Here is a 17640-nt window from a genome sequence, read left to right as displayed (position 1 = left end):
CAGCAGATCCCAGCAGTGCTGACTAGCATGCTGCACACTGGGTGGGATGCTAATCTGGGTACTGCTATCAACGACTTGTATTTTCATTACTTTATCCTCACAAACAGAAGGTCATGGTAGCTTGCAAACTGAACAATCCTTGGGCAATTTCCTCATTTTTAGTAAAAGATGATTATTCTTAGCACTTCTGCATTTTTTTTCCTGTTTGTGCTACCAATTTAAGAAATTAGACACACCCCTAAGTCCTCCAGGAATCAAAAGTCACTGCTTCTTCATTTCAAATGACAAATCACTTCTCAGCCAGCCAGGCCAGTGTCTTTATTTGCAACTGCTCAGTGGATCTAAATTTTTAATAGATTATTCAGTTTCCAGGATAGTCCTGGAAAGTAGAGGAAAATCCATGAGGACACCCTGGAGAGGAGCTGCAATGACATCTCTGCTAAAGGCCAGCCATTCTACTGCAGCTGCCTGAGGTCAGTGAGACACAAGAGGTTTTGAAGCAACAGCAGCAGCTGTACTGAGCTACATCAATCACCACCTCACTCATCCTCCATCACAAACACTGCTCCCTGCATATCTTCAAGTCTGTTTTCCAGTTTGAAAGGGATTCCAGCCATACAGAGGTGGCCAACTTGTAAGGAAACACAAAATTTATAATAATACTAACAAACCAGTATCACACCACCCTCTCAAACCTCCTGCTCCCATCTCTTTGCAAATCTGCCTTTCCTCCCTCCAACTTCATAGTTTTGTTTTCTGTCCACTACATAGCGAAAGTGGTAGTTAGGACACATTCTGGCTGGCTGACGTCTTAATAAATGCTCTAAGATTGCTGCTAGGTGACAACCACCATGTGAGCTTATGCAGACTGATTATGGGGAAAGAAATAACTAGCTGAACACTTTTTATAGCCAAAAAGATAATGCTACAGCCACCAGCTTACATGCTTTGCTGCTACGGTCCCAAGAAGAGATGCAGAAAATTTATCTTTTGCATCTTCTGTGATTGTTCTTCTTTTCCTGCATTTTACATGTGACTTGGGTTATTTTCCTGCAACTATTTTACTATCACATGTAGGACTTGCATTAAATAAACCAAAACAAACATACAAGACAATTTATATTGAAATGAGAACAGGGAAGAGAATCAAAATAAAAATGTTTCCAAAATAAATATATGGATTGTTTAGACTAGAACATGTGCTTGGTTGCCATTCGTTTCAGCTTTGTTTGTGCTTGTTTAACACATTTTCAGATCTGTTTACTCTAAGGCATAGTCCAACACAAACGTGGAAATCAAAGCAGGAGAAAAAGGCATATAGGAGCTGAAATAATTTGAAAATGACCAGATTTGATGTTGTAAGTGCTAAAAACCAGCACAGCTAATTAGATGTTTGTCAATGGCAGCAGCCAGCCATGTCTCAAGGATGCCGTGGCAGCTGGGAGTGGGACCAATACCAGCTCCACAGAAAGCACACATGGAGGCAGGAGAGCCTGGCTCACAGGGACACCCAGCTCCAGATGCCCTGGTTCCAGCTCCCAGCCCTGCTCTGTGCCAAAGCCTGTGTGCTCCCTGCCTTTAGCCCAATGCTGCTGGGTGCCAGTTCCTGCCTTGCACCTCACAGAATGCAAGGCTGGGGCAAGGGAGTGATCTCAGTAATGAACTGAACCAAAATATACCCTCTTCCCTCCACACACCTCACCAATCACTCTCAAATAATAATAAAAGGAGGTTTTTATATGTGTTGAATCCAAATCCAAATAACTCACTAAGATTACAGAATAGTTCACTGACACACAGATGGGAAATTCCTGGGCGCCTCTCTTTTAGTATAAAACACACAGATAAAAGAGAAACACTAACAGAATTTCTGCTAAATTAGTTCTGCTTTTAATAACTGAAAGCTTCAGTTTTCAATACAAAGCAGCAACAAACCCAAAGAGTTTAGTAACACAGAACTACCCAATGCAGAGTGACCACTAGCTCCCCAGAAGCCCCTTTCACATCTTCAAATTGCACTGGCATTCAATTTCTATACAATCAGACTTGCATTCTTTTCTTAGAGATACCATGGTGCTGTGTCAAAGACTGAAGGATGTTCTGAAAGGCTTGTCAGTAATTAAGCAGATTGGGCAGCACTCTCCCTGCAGTATTTTCAAACAGATTTCTTGTGTCAACAGGCCAACTTCCCTACCAGACTTTCACCCCCACCCCCAAATTCCCAAGTTCAGCATTACAGATTACCCCCACGCTATCTGTCAGCATGAAAACCTGTGTCAGCAGAATAATTTTATCGCTAAACTCGTTTGCCAAGGGCTGCCACATCCTGGACTGCTTTCCATAATCTTAAAACAGCAGAACAGCAGGCTCAGCATCCGCCACAAAACATTACAAACACCTCACCACACACACAGGCAACAAGACTTAAGACTGATTAAAAAAATTGTGTTAGTTGTTATTAGTGCAACACACATCCACTAATGCAGAGTAAACACAGAGACACACAGAATGTGCAATCTGAGATCATCCACCCATCCAGATGGGATTGCTCTGTGGAATGCTGAGCCCAAACACTGCACCTTCACTGATCCACTGCAGGCCATGGAGGCTCTGCAGGACTGCCTGCTCTTCAGCCTCACATCCCCAACCCTAAACAATCCAACTGTTTCTCTGCTTTCTCTGGTTTGACAGAAAGAGGTAACCTATACATCTGCCCTTTTGTTTTACCCCTAGTCTTCAAAAAATCCTACCACTTCCCACAAGAACTTGAAAAGCATCTTACAATAAAGCCAGCTAAGGGAATTTAAAAGTCTGCTACAGATTTTAGGGGGTGAATTTGCCATGATTTTGCTTTTTTGGATGTCACACTCTCTTTGCAACAGTTCATTGGTTTTAAGTAACAAAATATTCACTGCTAGTATGTTTGGATCAAAATATCCCGCAACTCCATTCAGGTGTGTAAGTGAAATGATTTCTTACATAGAAAAATTGGCAACACGAGGTTTCAGAACATATTTACCTCCAGCTAACCACTGCATGGAAATTAGGGATTCCACAGTTAGCTAACTGGGGGGAAATAGTGTTTTTGCTGAACTATAAGCTAGCATGGATATTATCACAAAAAAAGTTACTTGTTTCTGTAAAAAATTGCAGGGACTGGAAAAAAGGACATATATTGGAAGCTTCTGCTGTTAAGGACTAAGCAGAACAGCAATCCTGTCCTGTTCGTGGAGCTGCCATTCAGTGACACCTTTATAAAGAAAATGCGTATGGGAGGAGTGAAATCTAAAGAAATTGTCTGTATAGCTCATATTCCAGGTCTTCTAAAGAGTATTGCACAATCAAACATTCACACCACCTTGATACAGCCTAGCATTTTAATTGCAGTGTGAGCATTTCTTCTGCTAGGGAGGACAAAAAACAGGAGGAGTAATTCCTTGCAAATTTGCAATTACATTTCTCTTCATTGCCTAAATCCAGTGCTGATGCAAACCACCTGGTTCAGGCACAGCAGTTACACTGGCATGCTCAGCTACTCTACAGGCCAGGAACAGTCAGACACCCAAGGATTTCTTCTTGCTTTATCTACTTTATTAAACATTAAACCTGTCAGAAAGTTAACCCTGTCACACTCCTATAGTTACTGAGTGCTGCAAAGACATGAACACAACATGACCTTCCAGACCACTCCGACAGCGGTGCCTTGCCATTGAGCTCAACACCTTGCTTATTTTTGGGGGTAGGGAAGATACCACAAAACTTCAGAGCACTGTGGTAAAAGACTTTCCACCCACCTCTCTGTTCCCAAGCCTTTCATCACGAACAAGAATTTCATGCATTCCATCATCTCACTGCAATGCAGACACAAGTACACTTCCCCCAGCTTTAGAAAGATGACTGGCTCTAGTAATTCTCAACCAGTGTCTATCTCAAGTGAATAGTAATGCTTCAAATGTAGATGGGATGTACAAATCAATCCCTTAGTATCTGGAAGATGACTTTTCTGCCCGATAGTCAAAAGTCACAATACAAATCCTAAATACACTAAGAAACGGTCTACCTTAACATCATCCATATCAAAGCAAAATTATCAGCTGTATTTTACTTCCTGATATAAACAATATTTGCAGTAAGTGCAAATACTTCAGAAGTAATTTCAGCTTTAGCAATTTTTCTAATACTAAAAATACCAACATCACTTTCTAAAAATTTATCACAGTCAGAAACAAAATCTTCCTCCGTATTTATCCCATTGCTTTAGTTTGACTGGGATTTTGAGGACAAATGCAGACACTGCTGACTGGGATCCTACTGAAATATTATGCCTCTTTGAAAAAGTGAACAGCTCAATCAAAAAGGTCTTTATGTTCCAAAGCAAGTTAAATAGACAGGTATGTGCAAGAAGTATTTCTTTTTATTCTCCTTTCTTCCACAGATTTCTTTATAAAGTGTCTGCCAAGTGATGTAGCTTTTCCCTGCTGTTCTCTGGCTTCTACACTCTACTGATAACAGTTCAAATAAGAGAAGTTTCTGATTACCACTTCAACTAATTAAGGAGAGGGAACAACTTCTTCACCAGACCTGGGAGACAAGGGCTTACTCAGTAATGAGGGAGCTGGACACATCTTAAGAGTCAGGGCTGCAAGGCATGGAATATACAGCAGGGTTTCCTGAGTATTTTGAGCACTAAAGCAGCTTCAAGTCATAGCTACTGAAATTAGCACAGGTATGAGCAAGCAGATAAGCTCTCCAAGTCTGACTTTTTTTTCCTAAAAGGATTCTAAACACAGTTCTTAATCTCTACAGGCATAAATGGAGCAGACAAACTGCTGAGTGCTGGCACTGAATAACAAAATGCCAAACCAGAAGAAATGAGATGTAAAAGATCCAGCCCTTATTGCCAGAAGGATTCCAGAAGAGGAAACATTATACAGATGCATCTTCCCCTAAGCAGGAGGAGAATAAATGACAGATTTCAGATTTCAAGCTCAAGGCTTTAAAACACAACACTGGCTATTATTAATGATTCAAACAAAAATCTCAGGACAGGAAACTTGCCATGCAAAGAGGAATTTCTAAGCAGCTTACCTCAATGGACCATAATTCAACATTATAAAGGCCAGTATCACCATCACACAGAGTGTCCTTCTCTTCGGAGATGATACTTTGAGCTTCTGGTTCTAGACAGAGAAAACAGAAGACACTGAGTAGAAGACAGGTACACATATGCAGGGGTATGTCAGAAGCCAAGTACATACACCAAATTATATTTGATTTTTAGATTTATACTTGCCTAATTATGTGTGAATATGGTCCTGACCTACTTAAAAACAAAACTTTGGTTTAAACATTATGATCAGCTTCTATCCAGTGAAATATGCAGAAGCATCATGAAGTAAAGAATGAAAAGTCTACCAGATGTGTCAGCTATCCTGACCTAGAGTTGGTGAAAATCATGCTTGGACCGGGATGCTGAGCTAGAAACCCTCAAAGGTCTTATAGTCAATATTTCCCCAACTCTGTTGTAGCACCTTCCACCTGAACAACTGTCTTCATATGAAATCAGACTTCACCACAATCTCCTACCTCTAGTACCACTTCATCCAGCTGCCTCTTCAACGTGCTGTTTTCTTTCTTGAGTTTCTCATTCTCCAGCAGGGCTGCCTCCAGCCTGGCCTCCAGTCCCAACATGTATTCCTTCTTTTTCTTGCGTGACTGAAAGGCTGACTCACGGTTTTTAATCATGCGCTGCTGCCGCCTCAAGACATTGACCTGAACACACAATACACAGGCTGTTAACAATCCACAAGTTAAAACTGTCTCCATTCCACACAGAATTTCTGCTTCTCTGCTTTGTCAGAGGTCTGCACAGATAGAAAGCAGGTCTTTCCCATACTCTGCTTCAAATGACCTGGAATGGTCAGCACAGAGGCACCTCAGGATCATGGTACACCTAAGGAAAAAACAGGTCCTGAACTGCCTCTGTTTTCTTCTGTATTCTCAACATTCTATATGCAGGGGTCATCAAACATATACTCAAGTTTGATTTGATCAATCACATCACAAGACAGAAAAGAACTTATCTTCAGGTCTGCAAGGCAGCAAGAATGTCTTTTACCTTGACTTCTCCCTGCACCATTTTACAGCCTACAATCATCTGCTACATTCAGGCTACAGTCATCTGCTTTCCTAACAGAAAATTTCTAGGGTTTTTCAGTCTGTTCTGTATGGAAGTCATTTCCATACTGATTACACCTGCTTCTGTACCTTTATCACCTATGCTACACAGTTTTTGAGATTTTGAATAGTGTTGCTGATCTCAGATTGCACATTCCGTGTGTATCAAGCACTCACACGGCAGTTTAAATGCACTCTCTGGGTGCATCTACACTAACATCTTAATTCAGATCAGGAGTGTGGCTTGGGTTCACATTTCCTGACTGTCCCACTAAAAGTGCTTTGCTTCACATCACAGACCAATCTCTGAGAGCACACGAACTGGATTCCTTCGGGATGAAGCTCAACCAGCAAACATGCTCCAGGAGAGCACATAATTCATTCTAACCACTAGCAGGCATTCAGTCTGCAAGACCAGACTGGGACAGCTCAAAGCAACCCTTCCCCATCCTCCAACAATCCTGATGACTGATTTTTTTCCCATGCAGGAACACTCCATCATCTTTTACCACTTAGTCATTTTGTGGCTTGCACTGAGTGGGACGACCCAGACCAAAAGCATCTTGCTGCCGACAAGGATAACAACGATGAATACTGCAGAACTATACAAAAAATACTTGAAATCCTAAGTTTAAACACTAGATTGTTGATTTCCTTTCGCTCACAGATTAGCAACAGTGTTTTCATTAGGAAGAGAAGAATTCCATCGCATTTTTAAGCTGCAATGGGATGTGCCTCAATGACGATTACACTGACAGATTTCTGAATGATCCATCTTACATAGACCTGAATATCCTTCAGTACCTACCAGCAAAGGCTCTGGTGTAATCTGTATCTCCCAGAGCAGGAACATTAAAGAAAAAAGATGAGAACTATTCCAGAAGTATTATTCTAGGGAAATAGTATAATCTGTCACAGAACAGTAACATTAACTAACTCAGATTTTGAGTTCGGCTTTCCAAAATCCTTAACAAAGCTTTTCAACTCTCTCCTTGTATCTATCTGCACACAGACAATATGCTGTTCTAGGGCACTGGCATCTTCAACAAAAAGTGGCCACAAGCTGTTTGAAGAACCATTCTTCTTGATGCTGCAGTTTGGTGACAAAGATGAAGAAAATGTGCTACAGTGCATTAATGTTCTGGGTTGCCTCCATGTTGGTCTAATTGCTTTTTATAAAGATCATTTATTATATATCTAGCCTGCTTTCACCAACCAAAGTCCATGACAGTGAAGCTGTTTGTACTTAATCCAGTTTCTCTCTTTAGCATGGGGTGGAGAAGGAAAAGATTTTAACATATTTTCATTAACACTAAGCTTTGTCTTGAATTTTTAAGTACAACATTTAACATAAAAAAGCTTCTGCAGACATATAAAAACTGGACCAAAAAAAAGATTCAGCCTAGCCAAGAACTGCAGCGTACAGAACACACCAGTCTGGGGCCAGGATCACTTAAACTGTTCAGAGATGAAAAAACAAGGCATGAGTTCATGCAGCAGCTTTGGCTCAAGTTGTGTGCTATTCCAAACAAGGAGTTACATTCCCCTTTCAAAAAAGACATTCTGCATTTTGAACTCAGAAAAGACCAAATTGTTTTCATCCATTCTTGTTTACAGACCTGCTCAGGATTATTCATTACTGGACAGCTTTTAATTACATGTCTGGAACCTCTGGCAAATCTACATGCTTCCCTGAAGAAAATAAGGTGTTAGAGCACCAGTGCAGTGGCTCTATACTAAAAGTACATCCTAACATACATCTGTCACTGTTTCAGACACTGCCATCTACATTTTATGTGTCACTTATCTGGACTGGTCTACTTTACTTACAGTTGCCCAAATGCTGTGAGGAACAGCAACTCTCCCCAGCTGATTCCAGGTACTCTGTGCAGTAGCTGCATTTCAGTATATGCCTCACCAAATACATTTTGACTAATTTCTAAGCCCTGCTGAAATGAAATCCAGTATTTGTGTCCCTAAGTTATTTTGTTTTAATTTACAATCCTTAAACAGCTTAAGGTCTTTCTTGGTCAGCCCTCCAGGTCTTGCCTGGCTTTTCTCAGGGAATATGCCACAACTGCACACTCAATCCCAACTAAATGTGATGCAGGAAATGGAAAGAGCTGTGTGAAAGTGCTACAGGAATGCTGAACCTGGAAGCAGTATGGTAGTCAGCATCACACAGCTGGCCTAGCACCAAGGTAAATATGCCCCCTGCCCGAGCATTTTGATACTCAGGAGGGAAAGAAAGTAATTTATAATGTCAGTCTGCTTCAGCAACATTGCTTTACACAAATGCTGAACCAAGATAAAAGGTAGCAAACAGCTCTGCTAACTTCTTTTACAGCCTCCAACTTTTAAAATTGTATCATATTAATGTTCCACTCAAGATAGCAACTCCTGGTTCTAAGGAAACACAGACCATAGAGGGAGAACTTGGCCTTAAAAACAATCAGTAATTAGTGATGCAACTTCTGCTTTCTAGCTTTGAAAACCACACCACCACTAGCAGAGACACACACAAAAACGCTGTAAATATGGAGAACTGGCAGGTTCATTGCAAAGCCTTGCTTTAAAGAGCACTAACCAGATTCAGATTGTCCTCTATCTTCAGAGGTTTTACAGAGTCATGCACTTTACAAATAAACACCGCTACCTCCATTTACTTCCAAAGAAAACTCAGTTATGAACAAAATCTAACCTCCCTTCCAACACAAGCTGTACTTCTAGAAGCAAGAATGTCTCTCATACTCTGAAGTGTTTTTGTACATGTGCTGGGAAAGTTGACAAAGAGCTGAAAGTACAAACCATTCAATGCAGCATTAGCTGGCTTCTTACCTCAGCTTATGAAAGCTACTGTCTGAAGATGCATCTTTGATTGCAGGAATACAGGACATATGCAAGGTTTTTTTGTTCGAATGGAAGTTCTGGGTTTTGTCTCTAACTCAACAGAACACAACTTGCTTAATGAGTTTACATCACACAAATATTACATAATGTACAGCACAGAATTTTGCATAATTAATCTTTTCTAGGTTTTCTGTATTCTGGCACTTCCTTCATGGCTGGTGGGCTGCACGTGTGCCACCAGGACACACGGGGCCTAACACTTACAGCTAGCCATCAGCTCATCCCAGTGTAATTCACTGGCAGTCTGAATGTTAAACTAACAGTTTATCCCTCCTAAACCCAAAAGAAAGTCCTGCAGTGTTTCTTTTTATCCTGCAACATTTGCTTAGATTAGGAAACAATAACACGTGTTGCAGAGCTCAAATGGCAGTTCCCTCTGTGCAGCCCTGAGCGCCACATACTGTGTCCAAGGCAATCGGGAGATGTTTTAACCCTGCTGGCCCCAGCTGAATCCCAAAACATTTGTTTCTTCTCAAAGCACTTTTTCACAGTATGTGCCAAAGAACAGCTGCAACTGTTTTTTCATGTTGTAACAAACACAGGTAAGACGTGCAGCATTTCACAAGTCTTAAAACTATTTCCCTAAAATGGCTTTGTGTGGAAATACCAACACAACCACCCCTGGAAACCAAAACCTGCTTGGTACCCCAGCTACACATTTGACTCCTGATGTCGTGGATATGGATATGTATATGGAATATGATGACAATGAGGGGGCTTTGTCAATTAACCCTTACATTCAGACAATGGCAAGGTGCCATGCTAGCCCTGCTTACAGGGAGTCACAAATCTAGTGACTGCAGGTCATTGATTTGTGGTCCCTCGACTTAACTTTGCATGATGGGCAATTATCATTAAAAAATGCAGCACACTTAACTGCCTTGCCTACTACAGACCTTTGCTTTCTGCACTTTGAATATCAAGTTTCCACTGTACTCTGGCTGCTAAACCATTGGTAGCACAATATTTTCATTACAAAACACAGCCCACACACAAAAATGATTAGTGAGGAAAAGTTACCATCAAGCCTGAGTGGCAATCCCAGACACCAGGAAATACAGCAACATCCCTCCAAAGAAGCTGAAGGAACAGGCTTCCCACTGCTTTTGGGAAACAGTGATCTGCACTGCTAATAAGCAGGTGCCTATACAGCAAAATTCCACGTGTTTTCACCAGTGTTTTCTACCTTACACTGAGATGTGATAGGACTCTCAGCTCACAACTGTTCTTGGAATACCCCGCTGGGGAATGACAGAGTTTTGAAGTCACCAACAAGAAGCTTTGGTCTGTTCTACAAGCATGTCTTCTTTGGACAACAAAATGCAATCAAAGCAGTTCCAAGTTACTAGGAGCTAAATCAACTTAACACCCAGCTTGCTAGCTGGTTAAGATGTCAGAGCTGAGGGGGAAAAAAAGCCCACACACATCTCAAAAACTACACTTTACACCTACTGCTTACTGTGAGCTACTACTGAAAAACTTACTTATTCACATTATAATTGTTGAGAGCTTAGCCCTCTTCTACTCATTCAATAAATGACCAAAAGGGAGCCTGAAGAGACTAGGATCATATGGAACACAGTAACTGAAGTTTCTAAAAGTTATTAGTAAAATCTGGAGAGATAAATGGGTATGGAAAGAGAATGAGGCATTGAAATTTCCAATTCACCTGCTTCCAAAGAAATGTTTTTACTATATGGATTAGAAAAGTCATTTGGCACTAACCAAAAACCAGATCTATCAAATTTTCCTGTATATAAGAGAGGTCCAGCCACTAAGAACTTGCACTTGAGAAGACAAGTTACAGTAAATATCAATCAGCACTGTCTTCTGCCACTACACTTGCACACCTGGTCTGCAGCTCCAGGCAGGCCAGCAGACATTTAGCTGCTCCTCCCTGTTCTGTGCCAAGCTGCTGAATTCCCTGCTTACAGTTGGAAATCCTACTGAGGGTTTTCCTGAGACTCTAAAGGGACCATTAGGTCCCTCATGCAGGTAACTGCAAGAGGTGCACAAGCCTTGGCTAGCAGCTGTCAGAGTCAGAACTTACATCCAGCCCCATGGCCGGGGAGCTGCTCTGGAGCAAGGGCTTTGTCACCGGGATTTTGCCGCTGCTGGAGCCGTTCCCAGCAGCTGGAGACAGAGCCTTCACCGTGTGGTTCTGAAGTGCTGGGGCCCCTCCAGTGACTGCAATGACTGGCTGGGAGGCAGGAAGCACCCCAGAAGCCTGGAGCTGTACCACAGCAGGCTGGGGCAGCACCACAGATGGACCTGGAACACAAGAACAGCAGCGCTCAGCATGGATGGAATGGATTTATACATCACCATTTTGCAGGGGCATACTGCTATCCTCTCCTGCCCTGCACAGCTGATCTCAAATCCATTAGTATATTGCACAGAACAGGAATGGAAAGAAGTTATTCCGAAGTTTACAAGACTCTTAATCCATCTTGCAAATCAAAACTACAGACATTAAAGGAATCCAATAAACCAAGCTCTGTCTCAAAAGCTCTTCAAAGTTAATAAAAGTCAACACTTGTTATATACATTATTCAGTATTGCTAATACTTGAAGCACTCTGAACAACCTTTTCACAGAATTTAGCCAACTTTCCTCAATCCTTCTTCTCCCTTTTGTCCATAAGTACTTTATTGCTGTATTCAATGGAAAACTTACAACACCAAAGTGACTCAAGCAACATAGATCAATTCAAACTAGCAGCGAGATGGAAGATGAACAAAAAAGAGCAATGCAAGTTACGCTTTCAAAACTTATGCTGAAGCTTCAATTCACACTAAGACCAATTTTTGAAAAATGTCTTATGCAAGAGAGTTTATACACAACCTGAATTGAGCTTAAAGAAAAGCCGGCAGAAAAAATGAGGTAATTTTGACAGTTTGAAATGGAATTAAAAACAGTCACTTCCAACAAATTTCAGTCCAACAACTACATTTAACTCAAGCAGGTGCTTGAGTAATATTTTGCTGTCTGAAAACACATGAATGTCTCCCTAATCCTTTGTAACAGGATGACCTTGCCAGCTTTCAAAAAGAGCACATTCCAGCTGAGCATTCCAACCAAAATGCTCGACAATGGATTACAGCACTTATCCAGCCTTCTGAAAGGTGAAAAGTGAAGTAATTTACCTAGTGCCAAGATCTTATGTATGGGGTTAAACTAGACCTTTTTTTTTTTTGCAGGCACAATCTCAAAGACATCATAACTTAGTACAACCCTGTTTAAGAATCTTAAATGATGAATTTGAGATTTTTTCAATTTTTTTTTGTGTATAAAAGAGATGATGCTCTAAAACCATGCTTTTGCCTTTAAGCGTTTCTAAAAGGGGCTGTGAAAATAAAATTTCTCATGCTTCTTTTAAGATAATGGCATATTTCAAACTGGCACTTCCAACTTGTCATATGCAGGGGATTTAGACAGATGAAAAAAGATCCTTATGGTTTTTATTATGGGAGCTCCACAAGAGAAATTTTAAACATGCCATCAGTTAAAGGAAAGCATGGACATACTTTCTCAAAAGTATTTCCTCTACACTGTCTCACAGAAACTACTGTCCTGACTTTTTTTCAGAGAAAAGGAGAAGCTGATCTTCAGAGTACTAGACTTATATCCAAAGAAATCCATATCCCCAGCATTCCTTATTCCAGATGGTATTTTATCAGCTGGAACATCAGAAGGAATAAGAATTAGGTCACGTTGACAATGCTGACCTGTGTTTTAAGCAGTCTAGCAATCTTAGGCATGTTACAACAAATGCCAGCATCTCCAGATTTGGCTGAACCCCTGATGGAAGAGAAATCAGTAATGGAGACAAATTTTTCCCAATTGCAATAATTTCTAGATACGTGCCCTTAAGAATTTGTCTCCTTTTCCTCCTTCCGCGCCTCAGCTCCCGTGCAGTCAACTGCAAGAGACTGTGGCCATCAGCTGGTGAAACGAGCAACTGCAGCTGGCAAGTGCTGCAAGGCAAGCACGGGCCCTCCTGCCCCGCCTGGAGAGGCACATCCAGAAATGAAAGCTCAGGCCATGGAGCCAGAAATGAAAGCTCAGGCCATGGAGCCAGAAATGAAAGCTCGAGCTACTTCAAAAACCAATAACAGGGTAACTGTAGCAAAGAAGAATTATCACGGGGCAGGAAGTCACTTTCCTCTTGTTAACATCATCAACTTTTCTAACCTCTGACACAGCTCTCAATTTTTAGCAGATTTCACAACATTCTCTTTAATGCTGTTTTAGTGAGCTAAAAAGCCATAAACCCATGCTCCCTCCATCCTGTGGAAGAGTTTCATGTGGGTAAAAAATGCTTATATCACTTCCCCCAAGCTTTCCAGCTCCCTTCAAGCCATCCTGATTCTTCTGGATCTTCCTTCAGTTATGACAACAACAGCACTGTAATCACCTTATGCACCACCTGACATTGCAAGCAGAGCAGAGCAAAGCATCCCTACAGATCCTTCCAAATCAGCAGTTTTATCTCCACAGCTGCCAGCGTTCAGCACAGCCTGTCTTCCAATCCAAAGAATGGAATTATATAATCCAGTCCTCCATTTTACACAGTGCCTATGTGAGTGCTGTTTCTCACAGGACAGGATGAGAGGAGTAAGGCCATCTTCTCAGCCTAAAGGTTTTCCAGCAATGCATGTAGGACCCTTTTTTTTCCTATTCCTCTTCTTTCATACACCAAACCTAACTCCATTCTACCAGCCAACCCAAACAGACAATGCTACCACCAAGACCTGGCTCAGTCAAGACAATTCACCTACCTTTAGGAGGTGCTGGCTGGATGTTGACAACTGGCTGATTCTTTGGCAGTGGCACAAGCGTGGGAAGAGTCTGAATAATGATGGTTTTAGCTGGGATGCCAATATTAGCCTGAGCTTCAGGCACAGCAGGCAAAAGGGGTTTGGGTTGTATCAAAGGCCTGGACACTGTCTGACCACACTTCTTCAGGCTCCTTGCAGAATTATTTGCTAGAAAAAGAAAAAGAGTCAGAACTGGACCAAGAGGCATAAAATACATAATTCAAGCTATAATGAAGTAGCTTTAAATGTGGGGTTTTTTATCCATCTATAATATCTGTTGAAAATAAACACACCGGATCAAATACCTAAGTAATAAATGACAGGACTCTAGTGTCTGTTAGTTAATAGTATTAATTTGCATGCAAGACAACACACATATTATCTATAGCATGAAAGTAACTCTTTCTCTCATACCAGATCGAGAAGAAATGCTCACAGCAGGCTTCTTCCCTCCATCTCCTTCAGGGGATGCAGGGCTTCTGCAGCTCTTGCTGTAGAGAGAGATGGGAGACATCTGGGAGCTACAGCTGAAGTCCACATCATCCTGCAGACACGAGGCACAGGAGATTAACACTTCAGAAACTCAGAGCAGTATCTACCAGCACTTCAGAGTCTATCTGCTTCTCATCACATCTGTGTTGCTGCTGCAGCCAACAGGACAAAGGTTTTACTCTGCAATTTAATTCTGGCTAATGTCAAGTACCACTAAAAAAAACCAACAAGTACTTCTCCCCATCAGCAGAGCAATGGGAGGCAGAGGCCAACCCTGCTAGACCCAGAAGCCTTTAGAAGGCATTTTGTTTGTCAACAAGGCTACTGAACATAGATGAGGAAAGAGAGCTGAACATGTTCTTATTCGAACGGTTCACAGAGAAGAGATAAGAAAACACCACTGACAGGTTTTTGCCAGGGTTGGGAAAATAAGCTGTTTCCTCTTATGCCATGAATTTGGTCAGAGGAGTAAATCCCAGGGCTTTTGGTTTGTCAGAGCTGTTGCTGTGTGTGTTACATGGGGGGTTTGCATACAGGCACATTCTGCACTGGAGAGTCCACAGCCGGTGGTGAAGGGACCGAACAGCTGGAAGCGGCTGGCGATAAAGGCTCTGTCTTCACGTTTGCATCTGCAAGAGGCAGGTAAAGACATTTCACTGCACAAGTTTGTAGCAATGGGAAAAGTAAGGAACACACTGTCCTACACCAGATATTTAATTCCCAAAGCAAGGCACAGCAGAAAATGTAAGGAGATTAAAGGTATTGAACAACTTGGCCTGTAGGGCAGCCCTTGCCAGCTGTACCCATCTCCTAGAGAAACACAGCCTATCTCTCATCACAGAGCAAAGGCTGCAGGGCATCAAACAGCTCCACATGAGTTTTAAGAGCTCACCCTTGTGGGGCAGGAGGGGAAGAGCAACATCTGCGAAATATAGGAGGTTAATTACCTGCATAAGCATGGCCTGTAATATTCCAAAGGTCCGAGTCCCAAGACATCAAATCCAAATCAAAATGAAAGTTATAAAGATCATTTTCCTGAAATGACAGTTCAGAAAAAGAGACAAGACAAAGATGCATTGACACCATCAGCAATTATGTTCACATTCCTACAGCTCCAGAAAACAAAACAAACAGCACAACTATCAATCACTTCAGGTGCCTTAAGGTATGCAGAGAATAAAGTCCTTAAGGGAGAAATTCTCAACTGAAACACACAAAACAAGGCTTCTTTTTAACTTACACCAGTAGGAAGGGGCAGGTCAGTTTAAGATCATCACTAATTATCATACTCTTCTTTCTAATTTTTACAGCAAAAGTTTTAAGTTCATTGAACCATCTCACTAAAAAACAAAAGTCTTGGGAACCTGGTGCCATCCTCTCCTTCATCTGCCTTGAAAAATTTATTTCATGCTTTTCCACCACTACATCTCAAAGCACTTTACAAACAAAAGCAGCACCAGAGGCAGTTTACCAGCAGGAAAACAGACACAAGACTGATTGCCCAAGACCTGACTAATGGTATGTGTTAGGTCTCCCTATAATTGAATACACCAATGTCAACATCTAAAGCCAAGGACACCAGTTTCCTTTTCCAACAAAAATCAAAATAATCAGGCTAAAATCACTCCATACATATTATTTATCATATGCCGTTTAAAACAACAATTGGGGGTTTTCTCCATTTATTATGCTTGTGCATCTGTAAGTCTCAGTTTCCTATGCAAATGTGGCCCTTTATAAGCATTTGCATGAAAAATACAGACATGACATACCCAGCTTATACAAATATATAACAAAGATTTTCCTGAAAACCATGCTGCAACTATACCTTCCCCTATACTCTCAACTTGCCCTGTGAAGGGAGGCTCAAAAAGCCTGCAAGCTGCATAGATAATGGTATTTTTAAGTTAGAATGAAAAGAAAGCTTATCAGAGCACATTTAAAGGAAGAATGACCAAAGAACCGCAATGTGAGCTGTGCATTAAGAGTCCTTACCCAGGCACGTAATGCTGACCTGCTGATAGGGAATACCTTTCCCCATGCAATCAGTCTGTTCCCACATTTTCTCCAGTGACTGGTTCTACACATGTAGGAATGCTCTTAGAACCTGGGGTTCACATGAGATGATAACCCAGGCTTGTGCTGAAGGTGGACTGGGACACAGAGAGCAGAGACATGGCAGGGGAAGAACATGGAGAGGAGAATCCACGAGGTGAATGCCCCGGGAGAGAAAAAGCAGTACGGACAAGTGGGCAGAAAAAACGACAGGGATTAATGCAGAAGGTTGCAAGCAAAAGTTTTTTTGAGAAAATCCTACATTAAAGAAAAAAACAATAAGCAACCTAATAGGCAAAGGGATAAAGAACAGCCCGGGTGGGTGTAGGTGTAACATACCCACCGTTCTCCCAGGTAGCCCCGAGCCAGCGCCACCCCAGCACTGCCCTGCGGGGTTCACCTTCACCGGGGCAGTGACACCGCCACTCGCCCTCGCCGGCACCTCGCACCCTTACCCTGCCGCCCTGCCTGGCACCCTTACCCTGCCGCCCTGCCTGGCACCCTTACCCTCACCCCCTGCCTGGCACCCTCCGTTACGCTCCGCAGCCGTGCCCGCAGCGCTTCAGCCATCGCTATCTCCGGGCGCAGGCCGGGCGGCCACGCTCTCCTGCCAGGCTGCTCCGAGGCCCCCCGAGCCGGGCCGGGGCTCTCACCGCCGGTAGAGCGCGGACCCGGCCCCCGCCATCCCCGGTACTCACGTCGGGCTCGTCCTTCGGGGCCGCGGCGCCCAGCAGTTCGCTCAGCTCCTCACCCAGCACAGCCTCTGCGGAGAGAAAAGGGCTCAGCGCCGGCCCGGCCCCGCCGGGGAGCTCCGCGCCGGCCCGGCCCGGTCCCGGCCCCACGAAGCCACGCTCACCCCAGTCCAGGCCGCCCCCCGGGGCGGGCAGCAGCCCCGCCGGCTCCCACTCGGCCTCGGCCGCCGCCATGGCTTCCCGTTCCTCCCGAAACACACGTCTGCTTCCGGCAGGGCAGGGCCAGGCCCGCCCGCCCGCCACGGCGGCCGCCGGCGGACACTCGGAGGCAGCACGGGCTCGCACGGCCGCTCTGCGCGCTCCGAGCTCCGCCGAGAATCACAGCTGCAGCTCGGCTGGGAAAGACCTCTGAGATCAGCGAGCCCAGCCCGTGACCCGACACCCCCTTGTCACGCAGACCATGGCACTGGGGGCCGTGTCCAGTCCTTAAACAC

General features: G+C 43.1%; 1 protein-coding gene across 3 annotated transcripts in view; it reads right to left on the bottom strand.

The window, feature by feature from the left end:
- ATF6 (activating transcription factor 6) overlaps positions 1-17449 on the bottom strand; it is a 75010-nt gene extending 57561 nt beyond the window's left edge. For 2 of the 3 annotated variants that reach the window (XM_058808411.1, XM_058808412.1), the window contains exons 1-9: positions 17311-17449; positions 17153-17217; positions 15347-15434; positions 14934-15028; positions 14322-14451; positions 13869-14075; positions 11138-11358; positions 5587-5772; positions 5089-5180 (exon numbers count right to left, since the gene is read on the bottom strand). In XM_058808411.1, coding sequence (XP_058664394.1) covers positions 5089-5180; positions 5587-5772; positions 11138-11358; positions 13869-14075; positions 14322-14451; positions 14934-15028; positions 15347-15434; positions 17153-17217; positions 17311-17380 — 1154 coding nt within the window. In that variant the 5' untranslated portion in view covers positions 17381-17449. Of the gene's footprint in view, positions 1-5088; positions 5181-5586; positions 5773-11137; positions 11359-13868; positions 14076-14321; positions 14452-14804; positions 15029-15346; positions 15435-17152; positions 17218-17310 lie in introns of those variants that run through there. The other variant, XM_058808413.1, reaches the window with a different exon arrangement.
- Between the last annotated feature and the right edge of the window lie 191 nt (positions 17450-17640).

Source organism: Ammospiza caudacuta, chromosome 7 (assembly GCF_027887145.1).
Source record: "Ammospiza caudacuta isolate bAmmCau1 chromosome 7, bAmmCau1.pri, whole genome shotgun sequence".
In the NCBI taxonomy this organism is placed as follows: domain Eukaryota; kingdom Metazoa; phylum Chordata; class Aves; order Passeriformes; family Passerellidae; genus Ammospiza; species Ammospiza caudacuta.
The sequence above is the reverse complement of the archived record's forward strand: the minus strand, read 5'-3'. Positions and strand labels throughout refer to the sequence as shown.